The 19,026-nt window shown below is 36.4% G+C and overlaps 1 protein-coding gene across 3 annotated transcripts in view; it reads left to right on the top strand.

Annotated features, from left to right (window-relative positions):
- Positions 1-18,786, top strand: part of Elmod1 (ELMO domain containing 1) — a 59,491-nt gene extending 40,705 nt beyond the window's left edge. For 2 of the 3 annotated variants that reach the window (XM_074066798.1, XM_074066799.1), the window contains exons 7-12: positions 3,248-3,381; positions 5,934-6,002; positions 6,462-6,485; positions 9,068-9,118; positions 10,165-10,298; positions 17,378-18,786. In XM_074066798.1, coding sequence (XP_073922899.1) covers positions 3,248-3,381; positions 5,934-6,002; positions 6,462-6,485; positions 9,068-9,118; positions 10,165-10,298; positions 17,378-17,550 — 585 coding nt within the window. In that variant the 3' untranslated portion in view covers positions 17,551-18,786. The remainder of the gene's footprint in view (positions 1-3,247; positions 3,382-5,933; positions 6,003-6,461; positions 6,486-9,067; positions 9,119-10,164; positions 10,299-17,377) is intronic. The other variant, XM_074066800.1, reaches the window with a different exon arrangement.
- The last annotated feature ends 240 nt before the right edge of the window (positions 18,787-19,026 follow it).

The following is a 19,026-nucleotide window of genomic DNA, read 5'->3' as shown; positions in this document are numbered from 1 at the left end:
GCATAGGAGAGTATTATCAAAGCTGCTACGTAGAATCTTAAAGTTTAAAAATATCTAGATTTTATGATTATTTGAACATAGGCTGAGATTAAATTGAATAATATATCAATATCCATATAGCATTTTTCAAATAAACATTTCTATTAAAAGTTTTCTATCTGCATTAAAAATAAAGCAAAATTGTAGGTGACTTCATGGGCTCACAAGAGGACACATAAAGTCGGACTTAAAGGTCCTGTATTGATGGGAAAAGCCAGTTTTGTGGAAACTGGCAAAGCTACTTCCCCTTGAACATTCTGGCTTGAGAGTGGAGGAATGACCACCCTTCTGAAACAAGACAGAAGTGTCCAAAAAGCCTCTATGAAGGTTCACTTCAAAGAGAAGTGAGATCAACAGAGAGAGCAGCCCATGCTGGAGAGTGGTTGACTCAGTCAGCCTCCACACCTGTAACTTGTCATCTTCCCCGCCCCGCCAGCCTCCTACACTTGGCAGGAGGTTCTATAATAACTACCCCAGTAGACAGTCTTAGATCCCTGGACTCCTCACAGCTGCCCACCAAAGCACGCCCCCAAGTCAGATTTAAAGTTGGCTTTCTAATGCAAGAAATGACCTTGCCCTGCAAGGGCACCCTACCTCCTACCCTGACTTTTTCTGAGAAGAGGTAGTCTATCAGAAGAGAAATAGCTTAAGGATTCTTCCAGGAAATAGATAAATAGTTATCCCTCATGTAAGAACTTCAGTACAACTGACTATCACTTTGCAAGAACGTGACCTCTACTAAAGCAAATAGGATTGACAAGTTATTTAGGAGCACTTGTTTTCTGGTTTTTTAAGACAAGGTCTCACTGTATAGCCCAGGCTGTCCTCAAACTCTGAATCCTCCTGCCTCAGCCACACATGGCCTCAGAATTACATTTTAACCGTAGTCCAGTCTGCCATGACACATAAAATTATTAAAATGTAATTTCTTAGGGACAGGCATGTGGCTGTAATTACAGCTACATAGCAGGTAGAGATGGGAGGATCACAGTCCAAGGATGCCGCAAGCAAAAGTGAGACTCTGTCTGAAAAATAAATAAAAGCAAATAGGGCCGGTAGTGTGACTCAACTGGAAGAATGCTTGGCCCTGAGTTCAAACCCCACTATTGTCGAAAGAAAGAAAGAAGGAAGAAAGGAAGCAAGGAAGGAAAGAAATATGATTTCTTTTTTTTTTTTTTGCAATTTCTTTTTAAAGCATTTTTATTATTCAACGTTTTGCTCTCCTAAAAAGCACCACCTAAGGAATGCAATTTGTAACCTCCTACAAAGCACACTGCTTGCTTTTGCAATTTTATTCCAGTCTTTGGGTAGATCAAATGCTTTCTCATTGTATCAACTCTAAGATCACTTCAAATTATAGTCACATGAATGTGACAGTTATACAAGTTATTTTCTTTCTTTTTTCTCCATTGTGGCAGTAACCAAATCAGATCCTAAAAGATTTTTAAAAAGAGACTTTTTCCTATGACTGATTACCTGGTCTTTCCTTAGTCTCTTCTGACAAAAATCAAACATTTCTTGCTTTGATGACTGCAAGAGCTTTTTTAATAAAAAAGGAGATTTTTATACCAAGGTTTGATATTTTGCTTTTTTATGCATGACAGATTTACTTTGTTTTCTCTAAAGTTTTTCCTCTCCCCCTTAAGTAAATTGAATTTACTTGTTGTGACATTAACATAAAATATTATATACTGTGAATAGTAATTTTAGATTTCTGTCTAAAATAACCATAATAAAATGAACTGAAATTTTTGTTAATATTTTATGCCATTGAATATTATGTGTTCTACCCTGTCCGATGTGTGACAGTTCACTATAAAGAAAGGTAGTTTTGACCTTCTGGATTCTATAAGCTCCATGTGCCAGAAGTCAAATTTGCCTTCGTCTCTACTCCATTTCAACACTCAGTCCAGTGCCTGGCAGTTCGTATGGATTCAATGTAATTACTAAATTCTTGCACCAGTGAAGTTTTTCTAAAATCCAAATAAATTTATCTTTTGTTCTTTAGAAAAAAAAGGAAAGGTAATTTTGTATTACTGTTCTGTTGATGCCTTAAAAATCATTGTGATATAGAATAAGCAATTTAGAAGTTGAATTATTTCAGAAATAGTAATAAGGAATTTAACGTTTGTGTTTATACTGCCTATAATGAAGATATAATATTAAATATTAACAATCTAAAAAGTAAATGTGCTTATAGGCCCATCTCTATTAGAAAGAACTAATTCTTTAAGCATTAAATACTTATATAACTGTAGGTCTTGATATCTCTTTATCTCAAACTTTTTCTCTCGTAATGATGAATGATAATCTAGCTTTCTATAGAAAACTTAGAAAATTAAAAACAGTTACTAAGTACAGAAGACTATAATGTTTAGAATTCTAATTGTCAGGGCTGGTGGAATGGCTCAAGTGGTAGAGTACCTACCTAGAGTTTATAATTGTCCATTAATATATAATTGATTTTAATTGAAATTCTTTTAGGCAACTTTTAAAGATGATCACATATTCTGAGGTTTATTTATGAATAGTATTGATCACTTTACCCATCATTTGTGGTGTTCGCTCCCATTCGTGCTAGAGATGAGACCTAAGACCTGAAACTCGAGTCAGTCCACTTTTCTTTGTTAACAGTGCTACTAAAAGTTCCGGCATGATGTTAGACAATCATTTTCTGAGGAGTTGAATAAAGATGTCCTCCCATTTTTCCCTGTTCTCCCTTTCCCTTTATACTCTTAAATATTTTAGAGAGCTCCAAAGAGCTTTTTTGGTGGGAGATTATCAGCCTAGTATTTTCTGACTATAAAGTAAAACAGAAGTTTAAGACACTAAAACCTCCAGTGCGCATATCCCATTGGCTTCAGAGCAATTACATCATGACATGTCACTCACCCTCTGGAAAATTCCACAGCTCACTCCTGAGGTGAGAAGGAGAAGGCAAATTACCACCCGATTTTATTATGGATAGAGCTTTTGTTTGTTTGCTTTCATCCAGACTGAAAGGAACCTCCATGGAGTCTTCAGACCATACCTCTTGAGTTGCTGTCATAGATAAGTGAAAGAAGATCACATCTTTAACTTATAGATTTGCATATATTCAGCTTGACAAACTCCTTCCTAATAATGTAGTCCACATAATCTGAACCAATAGGAGAGGATATGTATGTGTGTATATCAACAGAGTGATTCTTTTTTCTTGTGTCTCCAGTTATGGAAATTCTTAAAGCCCAATACTCCGCTGGAATCTCGGATTTCTAAGCAGTGGTGTGAAATTGGTTTCCAGGGCGATGATCCTAAGACAGATTTTCGTGGAATGGGACTTCTGGGACTGTACAATTTGCAGTAAGTAAAATGAAGAATAGTGAGTGTCAGAATAGCATTCTGGTCTTCTCATATTGAAATGGTGAAGTGTAGTTATCAGTTCCAAAAGTCACTCCCCAAAAGAGTCCAAGAAAACATTTAAGTCCTCTGAGAGGTAACTGAAGTTCATAAAATTTAAAAAGCTACCAAAAATCTTCCTTCTATTTCAGTAAACTTATGGATTTTTAAAGCAAATCTCATATAATTTAAAACTTGTTATTAAGAAAAGCTTCAAACACACACAAAAACTTAAAGAAGGCAGTAAAGCACCCTCTTATGTTGCTCACCTAGATTCAGGAGGTTTGAAATATTTGCAACATTATTTTTTGACAGAAGTGTGTTAATGAAAATCTTATACTATTTGTCATTTCCCTCCTCACATTTCAATAGGTAGCTCTAAAAAAAAATCAACATTACATGACAGTCACAACAATACCCTTGTCACTCCTAACAGCCTATACCCAGTACATGTTCAACTTGCCAAATTCTCCCAAAAATGTTGTTTTATACCTGGTTTTGTTCAAATGCAGTCCCATGTAAGACCTATGCATGGCACTTAGCTAAAACATCCCTTGGGTCTTTTAAAATTCGCAGCCTCTTGTCCTTGTCCCCTCCTTTTGTGTCATTAACATGATCCCAAGTCACTTGTCATGTAAAGTGTCCTATGTCCTGGATTTGTCTGCTTGCACTTATACCTATGTTGTATATTTCCTGAAAATTGGAGGTATTCAGAAAGGCTTGAAGGAATTGAAGTTGACAACACAGTGAGAGGCCTGTGGTGTCCCTACTCTCAGCTCTGTGCTCTGATGGGACAGAGGAATCACAGCCTGGTGGTTCCATTATAAATCCCTCATCTACCTCTTCTCCTTTTATGATCTTCACTGAACCAGCTAATCGTGCATACAGTGCTTTTCTAATTCTGTTATTCTTCCCACAGCTGTTGGCTGGAGCTCTGTAATGACTGTTTCCTGTATTAACTATGGTTATTTGGTTTCTCTAACATTCAGAGGGACAGACGCTCAATTTTTCTATTTGGTTTGCCAGTTCTCAAGTAGGGAGCTTAGTTCCCATGTTAATGATGAAAACTTTTTTTTAACTTTCTCTATTTTTGAAATAGCATTTAATTCCTGTGTTTTTATATGTCTACTGTGATTCAACTAATTGCACTTATTATTTTATTCATGCTTAATCTGTAGTCATTATTTTTCAAGTAAAAGACAGTCTTCTTAAGCTGGCTCTTGTGTCCTTTGACACCATCCTGTAAGTGAGGAAAGTGATGAATTTTTAAAAGAAATTAAGCCTTAGTCACTTTTGGTGGTATTCCATTTTTTTTCCTAAGACACTTCCCTTTATTTTAAATCTAGGAAGTTTAATCATCATCCATTCTTTTATGAAATGTTTGAAAGGCTGAATTATCATGTAATGTTATTAAATAGAAAGCAGATGCTAAGGCTTAGGAGAGTTCAAGTGTGTTGTTATAAATAGTGGATAAAGCTAAGCTTTTGAGCAACTTGAACTGAGACAATTGGCCTTCCATTTGGAAAAAAATAAAGTTAAATCTCTACCTCACCTCAGTTGATAAACTGATAGAAAAAAACAGAAACATTAAAACTGAAAATCTGTAAGATAAACCAATCCTTCATTTGAAAGCAAAATGAGACAAGACCACACTCACGTAAATAAAAAGGATCCATAGTCGGTATATTATTCTCTATAGGCTTATTTGTCTTATTTATTTGATGGTGGTGTTAAATATACTGGACCAAGAATATGAACAGACAAAGACATAAAAGAAGCAACTCAATGAGCAGCAAAAGTATGACACCAGGCTATCTCATCAATAATCATGAAAATGTGTATTAAAATTACTGATGGGTTTAAAACTTTCTGAAAGAAAATTCAAAAGCTTATTTTACTCCTTAGATTTATGCAAGAAATTATATTCAAATCAAATTAAATATGTTTGCTACAGTTTATTTTATGAAGTACTTTTTATTTTTGAGGGTTTGTATTTATTAGGAAACTTCATTGCCTCTTTTCCCCCAGAGCAGAATTTTTTAACATCCCAAGCTCTGTAAGCTATTTCCTATTCATCCAGAATTTAAACAGCCAGTGACTATCCAAGAAAGACGCATTTGAAACACATCCGCTCTCATGTCCTGGAGTTCCTTCCCTCTCCACCCTGTGGCTGTCACAGCCCCTTAGCATGTTCCTTTTCCCAGGCTTCTACTTCTGAAGGTCTTCAAATGCTGATCCTTTATAACTATTGTAAGAATATAGTTGGCTCTGTGGAGAGTAGCAAATTTCATAATTAAATTTTCAAACCTATTGAATACATTCCTAAGTCTATGTGGATTCTATAACCATACTACCATGTCACTTTTGGGGGGGAATCTATTATGAAAAGCTGTTTTGTGGAGGAGCTAAAACAAGTGTATTCTGTATTCCTCTGAATCCCAAACAGCCTCAAACTGGATGAAGGTGAAGGTATGCAGCAGGTACGGAGTGATGGTTTTCTTTCCTTCCATCTGCAGGTATTTTGCAGAAAGGGACGCTGCAGCAGCTCAGCAGGTCCTCTCTGACTCTCTTCATCCAAAATGCAGGTAACTGTTGAAAAGAAAGATGGATGCAGCTTTATGGGTTAGGTAAAGATTATCTCCTAAATGGGTCTATAGGTGAGAGTATCAGGAGAATCAACCCACCAGAAGTGAGGCAAAGTCTTCCAGTGAACCCCATTGACAAATGGAGGGTTAATATTTCAGGTGCTCATTCCGGGATTTAGGCTGTCAAGTGGCACCATTCAAGTGAGATGAGTATTTAAGGGACTGATATGTCACTAGTGTCCAGGAGGATTGACAAGTAGGTGTAGAAGAAAGGGTCTGGGAGAGAGTTCACATAGACAAGGGAACAAGATGAAGGAACAGCAGGGAGAACGGAAGTCAAGAAATCAGGGACCAATTGAGAAAGTCTGGAATTACTGAGGCTTTTTCTTTTTAATTCAAGATTCTATTTGCATTTTCATTTATGTTTCTAATTTTTTTTCTTTAACTGAATACATGAAGGGATATCACTAAAGAGGAAATAAGGTACTTTTTCTTGGCTTTTGTGTTTTATTGCTTTTAATTTAATTTAGAATGAATAAAGGAAAGAATTTTAAAGCAATATAGATTTAAAAAATGTTCAAAAGGCATACATTTACCAACTTTTAATCTAAATTAGTTGATAATTTGGGATCTGTATTTTAATGAGCTGAAAACCAGACTAGACTAATCTGATGGAAAATGACAGACTTTCTACAGCCACAGCTATCCCTCGGAGGAACACTCCAAACCTTTCATTCTAAAGACCCAACACCTCACCATACATGATGTCACTCCTGAGAGGGACATTTTATTTGGCAATTTTGTTGCACAGAAAAAATGTGTTCTCCTGAGAGTGTATTTATAGCTGGGGTGAGTGTGTGTGCATTAGTTGCTCTTCTTATAAGGAATTCCATTATTTTGCAGTCATGGCTTCATGTACTTTTTTTTCCTCAGCATGATGGCAGTTTAGTTGTTAACATTCATGTTGGCTAAACAAATCTGAATTTTATTATAATATTCTCAAAATTCATGAATAGGTAATATACAACCTCTAAACTCCCTCCAGTTAAAATCAGCTGAGGGTCTGTATGTGCTCTCTGACAAACATCAGCCAGAAGACATGATAAGCTTAAAATATTTTCTGATTAACAACTGGAGAGAAATAAATTTTGTCTGTGAGCTATTCTCAAAAAAAGGCTTCATGGCAATAGCTCCTATGTCAGCCATCACAGAGCAGTTATTTGAGGGTTTGTGTGGCTACTTTTATTTAAGAAGAGACTAGAATTTGTGTGTCTATGTATGTAGACATGTAGATAAAATGATTGTGTTTATCTCTCAAGCTACAATACAATTGAATAGATAAAGCTTGTGTATTAATTGCTTCAAATTGATGGTAAAAATCTCTAAATATGAATCAGAATGTTTTCAAAATGTTACAACCCTTCTTCACCAATACCTGAAAAAAGTATATTTTGACCAGTTATGATATCAACATAGATTTTGTCAGATCCTGACCATTTCAGGTGTTCAACAGTGAAAAGTCAATATGCATCCTAAGGAAATCCCTTCCATATCTGTCCTTCACTGAACGTGACACATTACTGCTCTTATAAAACTCTGTCTATAGAGTCCTGGAACAACTTGAGGTGTAAAGAGACATTCAACTTTAAGAGAATTTTGACTCTTGTGTTTGGCTGGTTTCCCTAACATAAAAGGATTTAATCTGGTTGGGCCACCACATCCTATAAATAAATAATCAAACAATGCAGGCCACTTGGCCTTTTCTTGTATTTCCAATGCAGACAAAAATTTAATAATGATACAGACATTGTGTACATAAAAAGTTCTGTTGAAGAAAAAAATGTATGCTTATAAATTCTTATATGTATTTTTTTAATTTTACATATGATTTATTTTAGTTTGAATATGAGTCTTTTGAAGGCAAAACTCCCCTGGAGTCTCTTAAGCTTGCTGTTTGGTTTGTTGGTTAGAAATTATACTTTTAAAACAGCTGGCGTATTTTAGCATGAGTTTAAAGCAGTTACTTTGAATCATAGCCAGTCGTTCACAGAGTAGCAAGTGTATGTACTTAAATGTCACTTTGCATAATGTTTTTGTGGTTGTGTGCTGTGTGTATCATGTGCGTGCTTTGTAATATACGTTTGTTGTGTACTCTAGAGAGCTCTCTTTTCTCCTACTAAGTATTCATAACTCCAGTTTTAATTTTTTAATTTAGTCCCAGTGCTAACTATGAGTTTCTACTGTGAAACACTGAATAAAGCTTACATCATTTAAAATTCTTCCTTCCTTCCTTCTTTCCTCCCTCCCTTTATCCTTTTAATCCTTCTTTTTAAATTCTTCCCTTCTTTCCCTCTTTCCTTCTTCCCTTCCTTCTTTCCTTTCTTCTCTCCTTCCTTCCTGCCTCCTTTCCTCCCTCCCTTTGTTCCTCCTTTCATCTTTCTTTCTTTCCTGACTTCCTTCCTTCCTTTCTTATACTAACTCAATCATTTATTTATCTTACAATACTTATTTGAAATCTACTATGGACCAGGCATCACTAATAGACTGAGTAGGATAAATGTTATGATATAAAACAAAACAAAATCCAGTGGGGAGTCATGAGAGCATGAGGCAACATCTAACTAGAAGAAAGATGACGTCAGGCAAGCTTTCACTGCAAGGGAGGTGTTTGATAATGATAATGTCAGAGAATGTCTTCATATTTGACCATTAGGGCTGTCTGCCACTGCTGAGCTAAAGTGAATGGCGGGTAAATAGCACAGCCTTAAACAACTCCATTTCTGAACTCCATGTAAACTGCATTCTTACTTTTTGTTTTGTTGAGATAGGGTCTTAAACTCATGATCTTCCCTCCTCAGCCTCCCAAGTGCTGGGATACAGTTGTGTGTCACCATGCTTCGCTTGTATTATGGCTTTTAAAGCTGATTATGTTCAAACTGATTAATGTTGGATAGCTGAGTTACAGACATCTCTGCATACAGCTAACAGTCTTAACATAAGCATTAAAAGAGAGCAGATACCTGTTAAAGATTAAAGGTTATTTATTCGTTCTTTCATTCATTCAGCAAATTCAGCAAAGCAGAATGGGAGAAGAAAAGAATGGATAAGGCAATTGGGTGAGTGTGGGATCCAGCAAGATTGTCAGTCTGAACAAGAAATGGAGCAAACATGTCCTAAGGATACTATGAAAGATGACAAGAATGAAATTCCAGTTATCCTGATAGAAATATATCATCCAGTTGAATGGACTCATTTATATGTTTTGGACTTATTCATGTGATTATAAAATACCACTTTGTCTGTACCCCTTGACAAGGTATAGAAAGTTAAAACTCTCAGGAAATTATTTTCAGAACGTATCACTTACAATTGGATTTGGTGATTTTCGCTAAGGATTTCCATCAAGTATTGGGCTAGCAAATAAAAATTTACTCTAGATGCTTTTTTTTTATAATGCACATTTAATCTAAAGATATTTCTGGGCTAGATTTAAAATAGCAGAGAGGAATTAAGGACTCAGTTCCCTGTCATTTTTAATAGACGTGTAGAAAGGAGACTAAAAAATATACTTTGTGCTAATATTTGAATTTTCTCATTTAAAAATTAATATATGACTTACTATAAAAAAATTTAGAAAATATAGGAAAGTAATCCAAAAAATCATACCCCTATTAATGTTTTATGGCATTTCATTCTAGCCTTTTTTCCATGTACATATGTGTATATATAATAAAACTTGGCTTAATGTGTCACATCCTGCTTAAGTAGCCGTTAAGAATATGTTCTTCATCAGCTATAATGTTATTTAAGATTATCATAATTTATCTTTCTAGTCTTCTTTAGGATGCTTGAGTCATTTCCATCTCTTGCCATTATAAGTAATGCTACAATAAATATCCTTGTGTGTAAAACTTTGTCCACTTGGATATCTTTCTCTCATATATTTGGAAATAGAATTATCAAGACAATGTTTATGAACTCTCAATTTTCTTGAGAAACTATATGATGAATTTCAAAAGTCAGGGTTTTGATAGGGTACAGAAGGAAGGGCAACTTGCCACCCTGACCATTTAATAGGAATTTCAAGCTCAGGTTATCAGTTTTTGAAGTGTCTTATTTCCCACCTGTTCAACACTGTTGGTTTTGTGGTTTACACTTGCAGGTACTCCTTTGCAATTGTGGGCATCAACATAACTGACCTGACATATAATCTCCTGGTGAGCGGAGCTCTCAAAACCCACTTCTACAACATTGCCCCAGAAGCACCAACATTGTCTCACTTCCAACAAACATTCTGTAAGTGTCCTGGTGTTTAACTATCAGTATAGATTCTGTAGAACACTCTAGACAAGATCAAAGCTGAAAGATCTCGGCTGTGTTAGGCCTTTGAAATTCTTCCTTTGGTTTTGATTATTTTGTTGTTTTCTCATTCAAAATCTGCGCTTAGCTTTACAGGCATCATAGATTTTTCTTTCCCAGATCTTGCATGATACCTAATGTGTCGACTTCTGGTCTGATTTAAGGATGTCACACGTATCTCCCTCTTATCTAGCATGGCATAGAACTGAAGACTGCAGCTCCAGAGAGATCTGGAGCCTGAGTTGGCTCCCACATCTATGTTTTAGCCAAAATGAAATATCCAAGATTAGAAGATAAGGTTGAAAAATTTACCCAGACAGAAGAACAAAAAGGTATTGATGGCAATAGAAAATAAAGGTTGAAAAATAAAAGAACCACTCTACAAAGTCTTAAATCTGAAGAATGGGAATGTTAGAAAAAGTGAAAACTAAATGAAGGGAAGTAAAGAAATAAGAAGTTTTCAGAACTGAAGGATGAATTTTCATATTTAAACTAGTAAGCACCAACATAATAGATTAAAATAAACATGCATTAAGACTCATACCATTGTGGGATTTTATGAGACTGGAAAGAGATGATGAAAATATCCAAAGTTGTCACGTGAAGAATTTGATACCAGTATGACATTGGATACCTCAATAGCAGCATTGTATTCTAGAGCACAGTGGAAGAATATCTACAAAATTTTAAGAAAATGTAAAAAGAATATGATTTCCAGTTTCAAATTCTATTCCCAGTCTAACTTACCAAGTAAGTATTGAAATAAATACTTTGTTGTAATACAAGGTCTTAAACATTCTACTTCCTTATACCTTCATCAGGAAGCTCCTGAAAGATATTGTATATCCATGAAACAAGAGAATAATTCTAAAAGGAATAAATGGATCAAGAAAACAGAAAATCTATCCCAGGAGAGATGTGATGAAAATCTTCAGGATGAATGAAGGGAAAGCCCAAGTCAGTGTATGCATTGCCTGAGATCAGATCTGGATTTTAGCAGATCACAGTTTCTAGGAGACTCTGAAGAATTTGAAACTTATGGAATGTCTACTATGTTTGAACATATTGAGAGGACACACTTAAAGGACAAGTTAAAGTGAAATTAAGTGAAAAACTAAGTGAATAAAGAAGTCAATTATTAATACTAGTTAAAGAAAAAGTATGGAAAAATAAGTCCCCACAGGGCACTTAGATAAAAGGGAGTTAAATCTTCATCTTCTATAAAAGAAGATTAAAAAATTAAGCAATTAAAATCATATTCTTCAGGTCTAGGGGGATCAGTAGTCAAAATAATCAGCTCTAAGAGCTGAAATACAGAATTTGGGGCAGGAGAGGCTACAATTATTTTTTTGTTTGTTTTTATAACAAGACTTATTAAACTGACTCAATAATATGCATGTAAGACACATATAAAATTAAAAGGAAATTTAAAGATGCACATACTTGAGTTAGAGGTGTGGCTCAAGTGGTAGAGTGTTTGCTCAGCAAGTGCAGGCCCAAGTTCAAATCCCAGTATGACCAAAAAATGCATATATTTTGTGCCTTGTTAATATTAAAAAATGTAAATCCCTTGTATAACATGATTACAGCTCCATTTTTGACAATTGAATGGTTGTATTTACTCCTGTAACAACTTTGGCCATCTCCAACAAATATTCTTGAGATCTTTACTATAGATCATGTTCTGTGATAAGAAAGATGGGCATCTAAACAAGTAATTAAAACACAGTGGGAAGGACTTTGTGATTGAGAAGTAAAGACATTGTTTTTAAAAATTGCAAAGCCCTGTGATTACCATAGCTCACTCAATATGGGAATCAGGAAAATCTCCTCCTATTGACTCCACTCTCAATGATGATTTCAAGGATGAGTGGCAGGACATAAAGCAGAAGTGGCTGAGTGGCCCAGCCAGAGGAAGTGGCAGAGGCAAGGCCATGAGTAGGAGAGTAAGGTGGATTCCAGGAATACAGTCAAGGGCATGAGATGGGGGCAACTAGATATGATACTGAAAATGTAAGAGTGGAATTGTTGGCAGATCCTGAAGAGTTTTCAAGGCACATGAAAGAGCATGAACATGGAGCTAAATGAAACCTCTTGCTGGGTTTTCTTAGCCCCTTATGCTTACTGTATTCTTTATCTTTCGTGCTTTTTAGGGAAATCAGGGAAGTAGTTCTCTAGGAAAATAGAATGAGTTTAAGTTTAGGCAAAGTGAAGATGAGTTCCTTTTGGGAAATCCATATGGAACACAGACTGGTCATTCTCACATAAGGCTCTGAAACTGAAGAATTATATAAGGGCTCAAGCTACAGATTTGAAATTCATCAGAATTGAGGAGAACAATCAGCCACACAATGAGAGATGTCTCCCAGGAAGTACTCAAAGTTAAAATTATAGGGAATTGGCACCTAAGGGCAGGAATGTTTGTTTTGCTCAGAGCCTCATACAGAATAGGTGCTCAGTAATTGTCGGTTGGGTGGGTGGATGGGTGGAGAGATGGATGGATGAATGGATGGATAAGAGATTTAAATATTGGATGATGCTCTTTGTAGGGGAAAGGGGAGTCTAGTTGATCTTGATAATTTTTGCCTTGGCCTTGACTGACATGTTTCCAAGAGAATAATAGCCCCAATGAGTAAGCATGCAATAGGATGACTTGCTTCCTAGGGCACTCTTTAGGTTTTGGAAACAGCAGATCAGGAAAAGCAGAGAGGCTCAGGAATCTTTAGAGGAAGCAAACCATGCACTAGATTCATTATCCCTCCATTAGACATTATCCATTCTGCACGTTTCCTCTGTAATATTCTTGCAATTATCTGTGTCCTTGCACATGTCTCTGCTCTCTACAAACTGGATGCAGTAAAGTGAGACCAAGACACATTCAAGTAGCAATAAATATGCTGCAGGCTACAGATGGGAAGCCAAATTAGTATTCAAAACAAGTATTTTGTCTAGGTGGAGGAATATAATGACTCTATCATTCTGAATTTACAGTATTATTCAGTGAACACTGGGATGCAAGGCAGTGGCTGCAAAAATTGCATTCAATATGAGGCTCCACTGAACACAGCCTCATTGAAATAGAGCGAGGTTAAGTGTAGTGAGCAGAGGAAACTGCAGTAGCCAGAAGACAGAGAGGAATTATCTTTTCTTTGACCTTCAAAAGAAGGAGCTATTGAACAGGAATAAGAACGAGAGGAACAGAATGCACTGGGAAAGGCAGCCTGTTACAGTGGTAGAAGGTCAGCTGGCTTCAGGTGTTGGCTTCCAGCTGTATTTCTGTGATTGTGTGCCATTCAAGGATCTTGCCTGAACCCAGTGTCCTCATCTATAAAACGGAGTTGTAAAATCTGCATTGTCTACTCCACAAAGCTGTTGTAAAAATTAGATGACAGACAATAGGCAATAGATTGGCCTCTGTTTTCTCCCTCTTCTTTTCTTTCTACTTTGTTAGCTTCCTTAGCTAACAGATCATCAGCTGAAATTGTATACCTGTCTCCCTTTCTTTAAGAGACTGAGAATTAGGGAACACGTGAACTCTACCTGTTCTTCATCCTCAGTGCCTAATTCTGCTTCTGTTGGCAGAGGGTCATCTAACCAACCAACCAAATGAATTTTAAACAGTCTGTAATGTTATGTAAATGAGTGGAGTTTATGATTGTAAGAAGTGCCTTGGAAGCCAGACAACCATTTCTAAATTTTTATTGTTATCATGTTATATGGTCTCTGATTACTTTCCTGATAGTGTGGAGAGAGTCCCAAGGAATCTGTCTACACGTTTTATAGTTTAAATATGTAGCTTTAAGAGGAAGTACTGTGTCAGTGATATCAGAGCATGACCACCTCTATCATCACTCTAGCCAATTTTTAAGCCTTCCAAGGTGGTCTCTTGTAATTGTGTGTGATGTGGAAAAATAGAAAACCAAATGGATCTGAACTCTGTACTATACTACATCACCTTTAGGGTGAGTTTCCAGTGATTCTGAACATTCTAGAAAAGTGAACATGTTTATGTACATTATAAAAAAGTGAATTCCTCCTTAAAAGGAGATGGAAGTGCTACATACCCTGATTTGCTCATTCCACATTATATATACATATTGAATTGTCACCATGTCCCCTATCAATCTTTAAATTAAAAATAAGATTTTGAGAAGATATTTTCCACAGTGCCTGTTTATCATTGTCAGTAGGATGTTGTCATTCATGACATACTAATGAGATGCATGATGGATGATTTTAATTCATCACATTAGAAACCTGACTCGCCATGCAGAATAGCTCATGTGTGTCTGATTTCAAAGATTAGCCAAATTATGTGTACATTTCATATAATAACAAAAAAAGAAAATCATAAACTGTATTAGATTTCTTTTGGAATCATATGAATTATAATATTTAGAAGGATATCCAGGGTATGTAAAAAGATGACGTCTTCCAGACCAAACATCCTAAAACTTCAATCACACAATGTAAGTCTTGTTAAATCTGGGAGAATCTGCATTTTTAATAAATACCCTAAACCATTCCTAGGATATTTTAGAAGTTTTCCCAGTCACTGAAATGGACAAATGACTGAGTTCTTTTGGTTGCATAAAGCACTGAGATCAGAGGAAACAAGTTTCTGTTGTGTACAGGAAAACAACCAAGACAATGAAGAGATTCCAACACAGCATGTGAGAAACAAGGAGAAACAGGAATGCCTGACCTGGAGAAGAAATGAGCACAAACACAAAGCAGTCTTCAAATACATGAGCTGGAGAAGGATTGGATTTATTCTATGGAATATGGCCAGCAGATGGAGGCCCTGGCATTAGGAAGAACCTTTTAAGAATCAAACTTTGGCTGAGGCAAGAGGATCATGAGTTCAAAGCCACTCTGAACTACATAGCATGACCTTATCTCAAATAATAATAACAATAAAATGAGAGAAAGAAAGAAGGCGGGTAGTGGGAGAAGAAGAGAGAGAAGAGGGAGAAGGAGGAGAAGGAGGAGGAGGAGGAAAAGAATCAGCTTCCTCACCCATGACACCATCAGTATTGTGTCACCAATTGACACCAGACATTCAAGCCTGGATGTTACCGTGGACCACCTCAGGGAATCCAAGCACGGAGTGATCAAAGACAAATAAGATGACTCCTGGGGTGACTGATACTGCTGATTTGGGGCTTTCCTGACAGCCAGCCTTCGCTTGTGTAGCCCAGAGACCAGTTGAGTGAGGGTGGTGTACCTCATCAGAAATGCTGACAGCAGTCGTATCACTTACTGCAAGCAAGGGTCTAAAGATAGAAGTCCCAAAAGAAATGGAACAGTCAGCCCAAAATAAATGTAAAATAATTGCTCTCTCTCCCCTTTTCCTGTAGTTGAGAATTTGTGTACCTAAAGATGTACGAACACACCTCACGATGTATTGAGATGAGTAATGAGAGGGCTGTCTGTCCAAGTAGGTCAACATCTGGCAATGTGTGTTGGGGGAGGTCACTTCTAATTTTGCATTGTAGGGAGAGATGAATAAAGATTTAAATATCTTAATTGAACTTTGTTGAAGGTATTCTCATACATTGCTAATTACTGGGAAAACAGTAAGTACTGGTTTTTTTTTCAACTATTCTCATTGACTATGTTTGTCCCAAATTCTGCTCCCACACCCCTCATCTCCACTGCTCACTCCTCCCCATTTCTGTTCACATACGGAGGTGGAAAAGCTGAGATTCAAACCAGGTTTCTGGCTCCAGAGTCCTATCACATATTTCCTGTTGCCTTCTAAGATTAAGATAAAGAAGCCAGGCATTGGTGGCTCATACCTGCATTCCAGCTACTCAGGAGGTGGCAATAGGAGGATCACAGTTCAAGGCAAAAACTTAGCAAAACCCCCATCTCAGTCAACAAGCTGGGCATTATAGTATGCAACTTCAATCCTAGCTATGTGGGAGGCATAGATAGGAAGAGCAGTCACAGCCCTTCCTCAGGCACAAAGCAAGACCCTATCTGAAAAATAAACTAAAGCAAAAAAAGAACTGGAGCTATAGCTCATGTGGTACAGAGCTTCCCTAGCAAATGCAAGGCCTTGAGTTCAAACCCGCAGTATTGCCAAATTAATTAAATAAGACACAAATAATATAATAAATAATTATTATAAATAATAATTAATGTTATTTAATATTATTTCCTCAAATACTTCTTTCTAATATATTGAGACACCTCAGCTTACAGTGGCTTAATAATACAAATACCTGGTATTGTCTTTAAAAAAAACTATACACATTTCCATTTTAATAGGTAGGTTTAATAGATTAAAAATGAACAAATGTGGTGGGGGAGGGACACAGTGGGGAGCAGAATACAATGAATAGATTCTTGTGTCAAATACTTAGTATTTATTCCAGAAATGTCCCCACTCTGGATCACTCAGAGATATCATTTTTGAGACACCAGAGCATTTGTGTCTCAAATTTGTGCTTCGGAGCTAGAAGGTCTTGTTAACAATTTCACATAGTTTGATGGCCAGTCTGTATTATTCAGGGTTGGTTTATAACTCTTCTTTGTCTCAGAATAGATTGTCAGGATGCATTTGTTTGATGCATCTTGGTAATTTAAAACTTTAGTTAAATCAAGTATCTTCTAGAGAAAAAAGACAGAGTGGAATAATTTTGAAAGATCAAACCATTATGGTAATTTAATTAGGATGGGAAAAATGAAGTAGTCACTGTGGGGTCTTCAGAATATGTTCCTGATGTGATTCATATTCAAGAGGTGGCAGAATTCCTTTGTCTTCCTGTTCCTTGGAATTAAGAATAATTCTAAGACCAACTGCAAAAAAGATAGGCAGATTGGTAACTTCCATTCTACTGGCATTAAAGCATAATCTCAAACAGCCATTTTTGCAAATTTCAATGTCTTTTTTTTTTTTAGCTCCATGGTGACTGTTGTTTGAGTCCAATTCATTCATAATGATTTTGAATATGATTCAGGACTTTTTCCCTCTCCTTCTTTCTTACTCACTCTGTGATCTGTAACAGGCTATTTGATGCATGAATTTCACAAGTTTTGGATTGAAGAGGACCCCATGGACATAATGGAATTTAATCGTGTGCGGGAGAAATTCCGGAAGAGGATCATAAAACAGCTGCAGGACCCAGACATGGCGCTGTGCCCACATTTTGCTGCCTCGGAAGGTTTAACCAACATGTAGTCACCCACCCCACAATGGTTTTAATGGATACCCTGGAATACTGCCTCATTGCCATGTTAGATCTTGCTTAGGTCACAGCCCACACACTGAATGCACACAGTGATAATATGCATGCCTTTTGGTACAGTACTTTCCTCCCTTTGGTCATAATTCTGAGATCCCCAGATGCCACTACTTCTGGAGTGTGTGTCCTCCAGTGACTGCTCATATTGTGACTTTATGCAGTGTTACATCTCGCCTTGACACCCAGGTATGGAGAGAGTTTTCTATTTTTTTAGATTTTTTTTCCTCCCACTCATGATTCAACATTAAAGACTTGTATTTCTCAAGCTGTATTTTATATGTAAGAGGTTTAGCTGACTCTTGTTCTGTGAAAGCCTTTTAATTTATTGATATGTTTCATGACGACTGCTGCTAGTTGTTCAAGCCAGGATCATGCTTGAACCTCATTCTGATAAAATATAAGACTTTAACATAATACAGACAGACACGATAAGCCAAACTCTTCCTGCAAACGTAGCTGTGCTTCACAAAATAATGCGGCTTTCAAGAAGCAACTTTAGGTAGGAGCTGTTTTTGTGTGAAGTACTGCAGAACTATATTGTAACTTAACCAGAGTTGCAATTGTGTCATAGTCATCTGCATTTCAAATTATTTTATTCCCATAATTCCACTGGCTTGGATGTCTAAATATGTTTATGATGCATAGAGCCTCGGAAAAGAAATCAGCATATTTCAAAAGCTGCAAAAGGTTTTTTACTTCCTGCCTCTTGCTGAACTCAGTTACCCTAGCACTGCTCTGATCCAAGCATCCTTTGCTTGGGGAACTGAGTGCTGACTGGTTTGTTTTCTATGTAAAGGGGCAATATTGAAAAAAACAGTTTTCAAGAAAATGCACTGCAAGAGAGAAATGTAAGCAATGTCACTGTGCAATAGTTCTTGAAAATAATGACCTTGTCTTGTATCAGAGGAAGATGTAAATCACTTGGAAGAAGAAAAGTAAAATCATTCCAAAACTGCTGAAAACCATTTCTAAAAAATGTGATTTCGTTTGGAATTATGATTGTAGTCTGTTGAAATAGTATTTACCATGGCATTTCATACCCATGGTGTTTTATACTTTCGGACTATCAATTTTAGTATTATTAGATGTTTGTGTAATCACTTGCTTACTTAAATGAATTTTGAGTACTGCCTGTCAGTTATATGAATAAATCACATGCCATTCTACTGTAACATAGTGTGGGTTTCATTTTAATATTTTTGTGCTATACAGCTTCTGAATATGCAAATATGTACGTGGGTAGAATGTCAAAGACAGACAACCTGGAGCTGATTATAAATCACTGTCATTCAGATAACCAGGTGTAAATTAGAATGTGTGGTATCTGAGAGACTTCTTTAATCTTAAGTTCTGATGGTGTTTTAATGAAGGAATAAGGCCCAACTTTTTCCTTATTACTTCCTATAAAATCT

This window comes from Castor canadensis, chromosome 2, assembly GCF_047511655.1.
Source record: "Castor canadensis chromosome 2, mCasCan1.hap1v2, whole genome shotgun sequence".
In the NCBI taxonomy this organism is placed as follows: domain Eukaryota; kingdom Metazoa; phylum Chordata; class Mammalia; order Rodentia; family Castoridae; genus Castor; species Castor canadensis.
Note: the sequence above shows the minus strand (reverse complement) of the source record. Positions and strands in the feature narration are given on the sequence as shown.